This window comes from Camellia sinensis, chromosome 6 (assembly GCF_055761805.1).
Source record: "Camellia sinensis isolate YWXY chromosome 6, ASM5576180v1, whole genome shotgun sequence".
Taxonomy (NCBI): Eukaryota; Viridiplantae; Streptophyta; class Magnoliopsida; order Ericales; family Theaceae; genus Camellia; species Camellia sinensis.
In genome coordinates, this window is record NC_138966.1 from 177,304,372 (window position 1) to 177,317,323 (window position 12,952).

The 12,952-nt window shown below is 32.0% G+C and overlaps 1 protein-coding gene across 2 annotated transcripts; it reads right to left on the reverse strand.

The window, feature by feature from the left end:
• Positions 1-6: 6 nt before the first annotated feature.
• Positions 7-7,952, reverse strand: LOC114279633 (chromatin modification-related protein eaf6). Of its 2 annotated transcripts, none has more exons than XM_028221903.2 (7): positions 7,784-7,952; positions 7,582-7,676; positions 7,388-7,488; positions 5,510-5,579; positions 738-765; positions 591-651; positions 7-422 (listed from the first exon to the last, which is right to left on the reverse strand). In XM_028221903.2, exons 1-7 carry the CDS (start codon positions 7,794-7,796, stop codon positions 314-316), a joined length of 477 nt encoding a protein of 158 aa, XP_028077704.1. In that variant the 5' UTR covers positions 7,797-7,952; the 3' UTR covers positions 7-313. The 2 variants fall into 2 exon arrangements, with proteins under 2 accessions (XP_028077704.1, XP_082731648.1); XM_082875522.1 differs by having other exon boundaries at positions 738-768; positions 5,507-5,579.
• Between the last annotated feature and the right edge of the window lie 5,000 nt (positions 7,953-12,952).

Below are 12,952 nucleotides of genomic sequence, written 5' to 3' on the forward strand. Positions count from 1 at the left end.
CCAGTGTACATGAAATCGCCATTTTTGTCGTATAAAAATACAATTTTACAAAATCAAGATTCGTCAGAATACAACAGCACCAGCAGATACAAATAATTGAAAAAAAATAAAGGGTACCGCATGGCTAAAAAGACATTTACAAACCGTAGTCATCTACCATACCACTAGTAGTTCCAGAACACTAATAATAAAACCAAATTGACTGGAATAGGCTACAGAAGAATAAAATTATATTTGATATATAAGATAAAGATGAACTTATTTTTAAGGGTATGTTAAGGGATTAAGTTACAGATCTCAGAAAGGAACGTCGTTATCTCAAGCCCAAATCAGGATCATCTTCATCCTCGGGATCTAAATCACTTGACATCCTGATTTTCTTTGCATCTCTTCCTCCAGCTCTTCCCTTCTTCGGTTTTCCCCTAAAGAAACACCTCACATTAAGCACTAACAAGCACAATGTTCCTACCTTTCATCATGTGATCTTGACATATTGATGAATATGAATACTCATTGGATTTCTTTTAAAAATAAATCAACAGAAAATTTCAATAGTTTTTTGGTTTGTGGTGATGCAAAGATTCACTTACTGTCCATTAGTGGCTAAGCCTCCACCCTTAGGTCGACCTTGACCTAAATCTGATCTTCCATCTGCAATGAAAAGAAGAAAAAGTAAAATGGTCAATTAATCACAGATGAAGAGAAGGATAATTCTAGGTGTATTAACAAGAGCACACCATCTCGTCCAACTCCTTGTTCTTCAGCCTGCACATAAATAAAACAAAGTGAACAGAACAGCAACATCAGATACAAACAAGTACATGCTAAACAGTGCCTCGTTTTCAATTTCCAGTAGAAAAAACAAATTGGAATTGTGTAAAACAAAGTAGCTAAAGCAAAAACTAGAAGTGGAAAAGAATTTAGCAAAGTGGAAAGCAACAATTAGATAGCAGCAAAAGAAAAGAAAGGATGAGAATTCTCGAGTGAAAAGCAAAAGTTAGATAACAGGATGTGGATATTTAATTTAGCGATTTCTTTTGAAGATGATACAAGAAATTAGACTATTTTGGGCCAGAAAAGAAAGCTATAGTTTGTGAAAGACTTCAATAGCAGAAACAGTTTTAGCTAATTTCTTTAAAAGATGAAACTAACGCCTTATTTCTCATCATGTCAACATTAAGTCGTATGATTTTTGTTCTTCAAAATTATAATCGCGTTGCCAAAAGAAGTGAAATCCTTGATAAGAAAACTTTACCACAGATGAACAATTAATATGACGATAGAATTTTGAAACAGGATCAAATTTAGAACTGTATGGATGCACATCAAAACACTAATCCTTAAAAAGTATAGCTCAAACAGTCCTTGCGTTTAATTTCATAAAGAGATAATCTTTACAATATAATGCTCTCAAACTATACAACAAAATATACTCTCTAATGAATAATAGCCCAAGTTATAAGGTAAGAAATATTAGGCTCTTGATTCAACAGTTGGGTTTGAAGGCCACATTCAACCCTTTAACCAGTGACCCACTTGCCTAACAAATCCGATGCATAAAGTCATGTCCATCTACACGAATATCGGCAAGAAGTAAAATTTAGGTATATCACAATTCACCAGGATGTACTGACATTGTAGCATGATACCATTTTCAATTTGCCAAAGTCACTGTCCTCAAGCTATTACATAAGATGCAAGCTTGTGTAACAATGACAAACACAGATAAACTGTTCAACGTATATACAATATACATGATGCAAGTCTGAAGAATGTTGAATAGAGCACCTCTTGTTTACAGTTGCATTTGGAATGAGCCAATGCAAGGGCTTTAGAAATAATATTCTGTGTCTTCATTTTCTCCATGTATATTAAGCATATTGAAATTCATGTCTAATTGGATATCTGTTGCAATCAATTAGTTTTAGGAAGGACTCTAGTCCCATGCAAAGAAAAAAAAATGCACGCAAGACAGTTCATTTATAGTGGGATTTTGTTAAAGGCCCAAATTTCAGAGTCCAAATTCAACTATAGAGAATTCGTTAAAGGCCAAGATTCCATAAACAGCATGTTGGGTTATTTGGTTTGTTTTGGTAGAGTTTTGGTGTTCTGTAAGGGTTATTGGTTGGGAGTTTTGCATCTGTGGTTGCGTGTTTTGTGGGGTTGTGCATATGCAAGTATTATAACTTATGGGTATGCAGTATTGCACACAAAAGATTTGTCAGCTCTGATACTAGGTTTTTTTTTTTCCTTTTTTGTTTTTTGATAACAGAGCTGCTGGGTAGCTCGAACATTCCTTAGCCCGAATGGCTCGAGGTAGTTTTGGCACCTTTTTTTTTTTTCCCCCTCCCCCTCTCTTTTTCCTTCCTCTTCTTCCTTTGTTCTTTCTGAATCCAAACTCAGAATCAAAATCAAAAAAAAAAAAATTTACTGAAAAAATTTTAAAACGTAGCCCGCTGGCCATAAAACCATTCGGCCGGCCGAAAAAACAGCCGACCGGCCAACTTTTTTCTTTTGACAATCTAAAAAATTGGAGGAAGAAGAAGAAGAAGAGATTCATCATGATTACATAGACTCATGGTTTTACAATTATAATTCTCAAAACTATATTCACTAGCAGTTTAACAAAAAAAATCAAACAAGAAAAAAACCCAAAATCAAAATCAAAATCAAAATCAAAATCTGTGGGTACTTGTATCAAGCTCAATACGTGACAAGCCCTACAGGTGCCACATCACCATAACCCCACCTACGTGGCAGACCAATAAGGCACCACGTCGGGCATGTCGTATGTTTGATACATGGCGAGCCCTATGGGCGCCATGTGCCAAGGCAACCAAAACTATATGCTTGGCCTAAGCGGGAGCATATATACAAGCCCCAATATATCTAGATATGAAGAGCCCTGCAACAGGCAACACCATGACCCTGCAGGGTCCATGGTCCTTCATACCTCGCTCCAAAACCAAACAACAATGCAATCAGCCCCCAGTTCACTTGGACTTGGATTGATAAACATTGGCTCTCCTAAACATTGAAATAAGCCCGCGGCCCATGCTCCTACTTGGTCGTTTAGAAGCGAGCCCCTCTCCTAAACATTGAGATAAGCCCGTGGTCCATCCTCCTACTTGGTCGCCTGGAAGCGAGCCCTTGGCTCTCCTAAACACTAAGGTGGGCCCTAGCCCATTCACCTACTTGGATGCCTGGGTTGGGAGCAGGACCCAGGCACTACTGCTCGGGATCAACAGAGGATACTGGACTGGCGGCTGAGGTCATGGGATCGTCGAGATGGTTGTCTTCTTGCAAAGACAACTCCATCTCGACCAGGCTTGGAGAAGAGGCAACAATGACCTTACGTTCATGTCATCCGATGCATATACGAAACGTTACTTTCCGCCTGCCATGAAACGTTGAGCCTGTCGACAAGCCACAGACAGCAGAAAGGCTTATATCACTTCTAGCAGAGTTGAGAAGAACGAGCCACCTGTCCAACAGTTTGCTTGGGCTCCAATACTCCTGTGGCCTATATAACGTATCGTATATGTAGTGAGACACAACAACAATACAACCAAGTCTCATGCTTAATCACCCTCTTTCACTTTGCATTAGTGTTCAAGGTCTATCACTGCCAACCTCTCCCTCTCCAAGCTTGCCTTGATCTCCTCCTCTCCACCTCCGGTGATCTCAGGCCATTGAAGTGCTCGCCATCTTCCCGGACTACCTCTAACCACACCTCTCACTCAAAAAATCTAAAATCAAAACCAAATCCAAAACCAAATCCACAGCCACAGCCACAGCCACAACCACAAATCAAAATCAAAACTTAAATCAGACAAAATCAAAACTCAAATCAGACAAAATCAAACAAAATCAAACCTATATCAGTTCCTCACAGCCATAGATCGTGGTTCCTCTCACGGGCATAGATTGCTTTTCTTCTCCGGTGAAATCGAATCAGAATTTGCGAACTCTCTCAGGCATGAGAGGGATGCTTTTTTGCTGGCTAGAGAGAGAGAGAGACGAGGTTGGGATGGTGTGATAGAGAAAGAGAGAGAGAGATACCAGGAGTGTTTGAATGTAGAGGAGAGGAAACAGAGATAGAGATAAAGATAGAGATAGAGAAAAGAGGAGAGAAGAGGAGAGGAAACTGATAGATAGGAGATAGAACACTTTTCAGGCCACTCAAGCCTCAATAATTCGAGCTACCAGGCATTTTTGTTTTGATAAATAACCAAACTTTATTGAAAATGCATCAAGGCACAGCTTTGACACTATGTTACATCACCAACTATTCAAAAGCTTAAACTATTAAGAAATAGGTCCAATAATATAAATCAAGTAATCCAACACCAATGAAAGACAAGATTTCTTTTTTAATCTACAAAGGAGGATTTGAGGATTATTAAGTTGGTAACTTTTGAATGCAACTTCAGAAGCCTACTTCATAAGACTCAACTTAGTATAGACATAGCATTAACTACTACCCTATGTATTAGTCTTAAGTGTACTACATACATTGCTGCTTTTTCCGCCATGAAAACATTAAATCCAAATGTATGGATTTACAAACTTCTAGGGATTTTGGGAGGTGTGAGGTCAGTTGTGGCTGACTTAAGGTTCAATAATGAATTTTAATACCATTTGATATATAGGAAAACAGTATGGTCTCCTTTGAAGGTACGAGGGCTCAGGCATTTGGATTTTCAGACAAATTAATAGGCCTTTGTTGGATAAATTGGCTATGAAGGTTTGCTTCGGTAGCAGACATCATGTGGAGGAAAACAGTGGAGGGTGCGGGCCAAAGGTTGGACTTTGACACAGGTGAGGTGCACTTATGAGGGACACTGGAAAGATTGTGGTGGAGGCCTGCGAGCATATAGGGTTTGTGATAGGAGTAGGAGAATAGGAGAAAGGATATAGTCTTGGTATGATGTGTAGTGAAAGAGATTCTCCCTTTAGTGAGTCCTCAGCTTTGTACGGTATAGCTACCTAAGGATACTCTCATTGCTGAAGTATGATAGTTTCGCAGAGAATGGAAGATGTTGAGAACCTGAATGTATTAGAATAGTCCAGCATTGGGAGCTGAAAGAGGTAAACAAGTTTTTTAAGATATAGAGAGGATATCACAGCTTATAAAGGTGAAAGGAAGACACAAATTGCGTGAGGTCCTACAACAAAGTATTGTGCAAGGGAGGTGACACTACATTTCATTGTAGCTCTTTGTAGTCTGGTCCTACTCCTAACATTGATCAGGTAAAGCATCATGATTACAAATTTTAACAGCATCACTTCAAGCAAAACTGTTTCCATTTTTAAATTCTCCATTCACAACTATTTATATATGCTTTCAAGTACAGAAAATTTAAGGATCTGACTACTCAAAATAAGTATACATTAACAGATTATACCAACATAAAATCACGGTGTTATTACTTCCAACAAAAGTTTCTAACAAGCAGTGGAAAATAGATGCTCCATTGATTATAATATTCTTAAATCTAGTACACACCGCTGGTGAGGTGACTGAGGACAATGAGAAGATCCTATCCTCAGGCTGAAACTTTCTGGATCTCTTTAGGCTGCAGTTCAATGTCAAAATAAATAATGGTAAATGGTTGACGTTGAAACTTCATAATGCAGAAAATTTCATATAAAACAAAAAAATCTAACCAAAAACTCATGATTGACTGTCAAAATGTGAACATGGCGTACTGACACAAAATATGTGCATTGGAGTGCTTGACATATATTCACTTAATTATTTGAATGCATGTACACTAACACATCTGTCTAAAATTTCACTGACAATATTAAAAATATTCGCTTGCAATGGATTTAAAATTGCAAGCATTATCTGCATATCAAAAGTATCATCTCAGAACCTCAATTTGTGTAGTCTGAAGTACCCTACATTGTTCTAAATTCCATTCCATTATTTACCTAATACCACAATTATTTTTTTTAAGTAAAATTTATTAGAAAAAGCATCCAAGGGGATTTCACCTATGTACAAAAAGCCAAAACTGTCAAATAGCCATATGCCCAATGCCTCAAGTATCAAAAGACTCCGCAAATCATAAAAATTGGTCAAGGGTTGAGTTGAAATTCCCTGAAACTGAAACACAGCTATATAAAAAATTCAAATATAGGCTCCTCTACCCCTTCAAAGACCTGCCATTATCCTACCCCCAAAAACTCCACACCACACATGGAGATGCCAAACACCTATACTCCATGGGAAAATCCAAGACACCCAAAACTTAGATAAAATGATCGTTAACAAATCTTTAACCATTTAGCATATGCCAATGATTAAGAGCATGAATTGTTTCACCCCTCTAACATACAACACCAATTTACAATACTCTGCCACCATATTTTGAATATTTCAAGCATTGTTTCATTCTTTTTCGTCTCATTGGTTTACACCCTCTTGGCACATGATTGCATTTGAAAAAATAAAAGTACTTTTATAAGCTTCTAATAATATGTATTAACAATGTGATTCAATTAATTACTAGAACTTCAAGAAAATAATAATGTTCTAACTTTTTCCCTACTCCAAAAAGTCCATCAAGATTGAATATTTTCTCAAACATCCAACTAAATTTTTTATATTTTCCATTCAAAATTCCACCTAAAACAAAAGTCAAATTTTTCTTTAGACCTAAAAGGAAAACTTAAATCTTGCTCAAGAAAAGCTTTATAGCATCATCACATCATTGAACTGATAATGATCCCTAAAATTGTTGAACTGTATCCAATCTTTAGTACTCACCTTAATTGCTATCAACATGCCATTAGAACTACACAATTCCAAGGCAAAAAATTGAAGGTAATCCTCTTTTATAGACTAACTTGGTCATAAACTTTGTCAATTTCCTCCATGTCATTTTGCATGCAATCAAATGACATTGATGGGGCACCCCTTCCCGTTTCCACTTCAATTCCAATTGCTCCAAAAACAAATCGTTAGTGCTCTAGAACCATACATTATCGCGCAATACATTTTTTCCATTCTGCTCCCTGCTCCCAGCACAAGTTTGAGTCACAAGAATCAGCCTCTGAACAAAAAGGTAGGGGACAGCCTGCTTACCTACTATCACTTCTAGACCCTCTTGTAAGTGCAATACAACCTTTTGTGGCTGATATTTTCCAGTCTCAAAACCATATTTAAATTATTACTAGTATGGACCAATAAAGCGGCTTTGATAATGCATAGAAACGTTAAATTGCTTATGTAACATTTCATTACACTAAAATAGAACGGGAACCTACACGATTCATACGATAAAACATTAATAAAAATTACGGTAAACGAAACACAAATTCACTTGGAAAACTATAGTTCTATCAAATTAAAGGCTGTCCCAAAAAATCTACCTACTTTGTAGTGTTTTTCGAAGCAGAAAGAAACCCATCAAATCCTTTCAAGGCATTGCCAAAATGACTAGATTCTTGTAAGTAGCTTGTCTCCAATTCATAGACCTACAACAATTAACACCACACCACAACTTTTAAGCTCACAATCAGTACTGGTTACCTAGACAAAATACAAATACATGTATGTATACATTATACCTGTTTTTCAATATTATGAAGCTCTTCCTGAAGCTTCTCTCTCTTGCCCAAGAGAGAAGCAAGTGTGGCAGCTGGATTGTATGAAGCTTTTTTCCCTGAAATTATTGAAAAGAACAACAAAAATTAGAGAATTCAAACAAGGGTGAGACTATCAAAGTTCCAATTTTTTGAAGAAAATAAAATTAAGGTTGTTGAGGGTTACCGTCGGATTGCATGTTTTCGCGCGAAGTTGGAAATCAACGAGCAAAGGCGGTAATTTAAAATATAGTTGTTGATTGGGATTGAACTGAATTTGACAAGAGGTGTGTGCATAGAATAGAATAGAAGAAGCTAGGGCACTAGCGAGTCTGGGTTTTGGTGGTGGTATTATTAAAAGAAGTTTTTTATGTTGGTGCTTAGGCCTCTCTTTGGGAAGTGAGTTGATCTTTTTATTTTTTAGTTTTTTTAATTATTTTAGTTTGGGTTAAAAAGTTTGGTGTTTAAGTTTCTGTTTGGGAAGTGGGTTGACCTTTTGACTTTTTGGTTTTTTTAACTATTTTAGTCTGGGCTAAAAAGTTTGGTTTGGGAAATATTTTTTGACTTTTTGATTTTTTTGACTTTTTTTGTGAGAGAAGAATGTAATGATTATGGGTTGGATGTGATATTTTGTTTTTTGTGGCTAAAATAGCTTATTTTGTCTTTTGTGGCTAAAATAGTCAAAAAAGCCCCGTTTAGCTCTTGCCAAACGGAGCCTAAAAGAGGGCTAAGGCAGGTTCGGCAAGTGATTTTTTTAATTAAAAATTTAAAAAATTATTTAAAAAATTAGGGTAAATTACACTGACACCCTCTGAGGTTTATATTTTATTATAGTTTTTCTTCTCATGTTTTAAAAATTACATGTCCTCCTGAGGTTTAAAGTTTCATTACAGATTCTTTCTTCAGCAATTTAATTTTTTTAAATACCAATTTTGCCCTCACTAGGTCAATTACATTGACACCCCTCACATTTTAAAAATTGCAATCCCTTCCCTAAGGTTTAAAGCAGCATTACCAATGGTCCCCTCGGTTAGTATTAATTAGAAAAAAATTAATTAGAAAAAAAAATTATTTGAAAAAAAAATAATTTGTTAGTAAAATTTTTAAATTTCTGTTTAAAAATCAACGTAAACTCATTTTTTGAATTTACGTTTTTTTCTCATATTTACAAGCTGAGACAACCATTTATAAATTAAAAAAATTATCAAACAAGTTTTTATGACAGTTTTTAAAATTTTTATAAATATAAATTGAAAATTGAAAACGAAATGGTTACCAAACAGGTTTCAGATGGTAAAAATGTTGTAAAATTGACCAATAATTAAGCCTTCGTTTGGGAAGTGAGTTGGCTTTTTGGCTTTTTGTCTTTTTTTGTTATTTTAACCTAGGCTAAAAAGCTTGGTTTGAGAAGGACTTTTTGACTTTTTTGACTTTTTTTGTGAGAGAAGAGTGCAATAATTATGGGTTGGATGTGATGTTTTGTTTGTTATGGCTAAAATAGCCTATTTTGTCTTTTGTAGCTAAAATAGCCCGAAACTAACTTGCCAAACGGACTCTAAATAAGCTACCAACGTGAAAAATAACTTATTAAAAGATTCTTAGGCTGTGTATAATTTGATTTTTAGAATTTTTTTAAAAAACTTAAAAATTAATTTGGTTAAGAAATAAAAAATAAAAAATAATTATTATTTTTATATAATTTTTATCTTTCGAGTGGTTAGAAATAATTTCTTACAAATTAAATTGAAACAGTCATACGTATATGTATTACCTGCCCAAAAGTGAAAATGATAATTATTTTTTACCCTTAAGTGATAATTATTTTTTATTTTTTATTTCTTAACCAAATTAATTTTTAATTTAAAAAAAAATTCTAAAAATCAAATCATACATAGCCTAAGAATCTTTTAATAAGTCATTTCTTACGTTGGTAACTTATTTCATTATTTGTTAATTTTACGACATTTTTACTATCTGAGGTCTGTTTGGTGACCATTTCGTTTTTAGTTTTCAATTTATTTTTGCAAAAATTTTAAAAACTGTCATAAAAACTTATTTGATAATTTTTTTGGTTTATAAATTGTTGTCTCAGTTTGTAATTTTGAGAAAAAAAAAGTAAATTCAAAAATGAGTTTATGTTGGTTTGTAAGCAAAAATTTAAAAATTTTACTCACAAAAAATTTTTTCAATTAATTTTTTCTCAAATAATTTTTTTTCCAGTTAATTTTTTTCAAATAATTTTTTTTCCAATAATTTTTTTTTTCAATGAATTTTTTTTTCCAACTAATACTAACTGAGAGGGCAATTGAAAATGCTACTTTAAAGGGATTGTAATTTCTAAAATGTGAGGAGTGTCAATGTAATTTACCTAGTGAGGGCAAAATTGCTATTTAGAAAAATTAAATTGATGAGAGAAGAATCTGTAATGAAACTGTAAACCTCAGGAAGGAGATATAATTTCCAAAACGTGAGGGAGGAAACTATAATAAACATAAACCTCAGGGGGTGTCAGTGTAATTTACCCAAAAAATTAAAAAGTTAATAATTTATATTAAAAAAAATTTTAAAAAAATTAATTTTTACACATTTTTTCATAAATAATTAAAAAATCATCTCAAACATACTAATTTTTTTATATCATATTTTAGCTAAAAAACTAAAAAATTACAAAAAAAAAAAAAAAAAGAGGGGGGCCAAAGAAACCTAACCCATCAAACTAATTGGTTGGGTTTTGGTGTGGCATCATTAAAAGAAGTTTTTTAGTGTCATTAATGGGTTCATTTCATTTGTATTTGTCATTTTTTTTTGTTATTTCACAACGGTTTATTTCACCTTTATTTCTTAAAAGTTATCATTATTTTTTTTAATTTAATTCTTAAACTATTAATTTTATCTTTTTTGTCCATAAAGTTTGCAATTTCTTTTCTTTTCTTTTCTTTTCATATAGTCTAATTGGAAATAATTATACAAATCAATAATAGTTAAAGTTTAATTTAATTGAAAAAAAAAGTTATTAAATTTAAACAACTTAAACTTACAACAAATTCTCCATGTTTGATTTGGTTTTCGAAAAGTTATTTTTAAATTTTTTTAAAAAAAATTAAAAACATTTAGGGTGTGTTTGTTTGGGAGGATAAGGGATGGATTATTTACTGTGCGGATTACAATCCGCACAGTAAATCCAATCCGATGTTTGTTTTTTTTTTAGTCCGCCGGACATGGAGTCTGGCCGGACTCATTATCCCCATATGGGGGATTATATTATCCTAGGGGGAGTGTGGGACAATTTTGGGGGGATTATTTATTGTTGGGATTAGATGGTGAAATGACCATTTTGACCCTCTACTATTTAATTATGTATTATATTTAGTAAAATTTAATAAAATTTAAATGTCTCAATTTAAAAATAAAATAATTTTATTTAACTTTTTATTGATGTTTTATTTATTTATTTTTAAATAATTTTTTATAGATATTTTATTGATGTTTTATTTTAAAATCTTGTTTATATTTTATTTAATTTCATTATTTAAACGTTAATAGATGTTTTATTTAAAATTTTAATTAAAAAATAATATAAATTTTTTATACTGGTTATACAGTATTTTATTAAATCAAATTTAGTAGTTATACAGGTTATACAGTAATGATTTATTAAATAATATTAAAAAAACTAATGTCCTCTGTATTTTATTACATAATTTAGTGGTATTTGTTATACAGTAATGATTTAAAATAAATTTATTTAAAATTTTAATTAAAAAATAATATAAATTTTTATTGATATTTTATTTATTTATTTAATTTAAAAAAAATTTATTTAATTGTGTAAAAAATAAAATAAAATAAATTTTTATTTAATTTAGCTAAAAATAATTAAAATATTAAAGATATGTTTAATATTGTTATTATTTAGTAAACAATTGAAAAAGGGTAAAATAGTCTTTTGAGTCTTTTGTTCATTTATGCTATCCCGTCCGTCCAACCAAACGTTGGATTCACTAAAAATAGTCCTTTCCAGACATCTAATCCCATGAAAAAACAAGCACAGGATACATGTCCATTCCAACCAAATAATCCGGAGGATTCACAGTCTCAGGACTCAAGTCCGATGGATTCTAATCCCCCTTATCCAGTCCATCCAATCAAACACACCCTTATAGTTTTTACATAATTTTATCTTTTGGAAGGCCAAATTTTTTTTAGAAACTAAAACATAATTTTTTTGATATTTATTTTTATCAAATTAGTTTCCATTTTTTCAAAAATAAATTTGAATTTTTTTTTTTCCCAAAATCAAACCAAACAAGTCCCCCTTTTTTTATTATTATTTGGAATAAATTATATGTCACAACCAATTTAATGGGTGATTTGCAGTAAAATTTAAATTGTCTAAATTATAAAATTGCACTTTTGCCTCATCAAAATTAGGATTCAATGATAATTGATTTGTACAATCTAAGGATTGGTTGAGCCCGTATAAACTTGAGTATAAGATTTAAAATTTAAAATTTGAATATTACAAGAATCATTAGAAATTTGTTTAATCATTAATTTTAAGACTTTTAATAATTAATTGTCGACGGTCTAGATGCAACTAGCTAAGAGATATCTTGAATTATGAATAATAAAAAAATAATAATAATTGATTCGTACAATCATATTCGATTGGGCCACATGAACAAAAAAAAATTCAAAAAATTACTTTAAGAATATATATACAAGATTGAAAATTTAAGAATAAAATAGAAAAAATTGTGATAATTTAAGAGATAAAAGTGAAATTAACCATTTTGAAAATAAAAATCAAATAATACCTTAAGATGAGATTTGGCAATTGCCTTTTAGTAAGATTTTTTTTCTATTATTAATTTCTATTGAATTTTTAAAATTATTTAAAAAAAACATTACACTTAAAAAAAATGCATTCATAATTCAAAGTTCATAAAATAATTCTAAATTTATTTTCAAAGCTTGATTAAAAATTATATATATATTTGTTTTATTAAAACACACGTTTTATACTTAACATAAAATATTATCTCAACAACAATAATTGAGACTCTCTTTTTTGAGGCTTCATAATTTTTTTTTGAGTCGCAATCATTAATGGTATAAGCTCCACATATACACATATATCAATAATTAAAATCTAAAAAGAATTGTGAAATCCCCAAAAAAGAGATCCAAGCATTTTTCTTATCTCAATACATTTTTTTTCTTTTAAATCTTTATATTCATGGAAAAAATATATATAATCCGATGAAAGAACCGCAGATGTGCCCCCTATTTTCTTTTTTTCCTCGAAACACGCATCCCATTTTCCTCTCTCTAAAAAGCAAAGAATATTTAAGTT

Bases quoted from the DNA above. Each gene is read 5' to 3' on its own strand.
- LOC114279633 (XM_082875522.1), bottom strand. The intron at 7,489-7,581 runs GTATAATGTATA...TAATTGTTGTAG, and splicing joins TTCATAATATTGAAAAACAG to GTCTATGAATTGGAGACAAG. The intron at 5,580-7,387 runs GTAGGTAGATTT...ATTGAACTGCAG, and splicing joins GCTTCGAAAAACACTACAAA to CCTAAAGAGATCCAGAAAGT.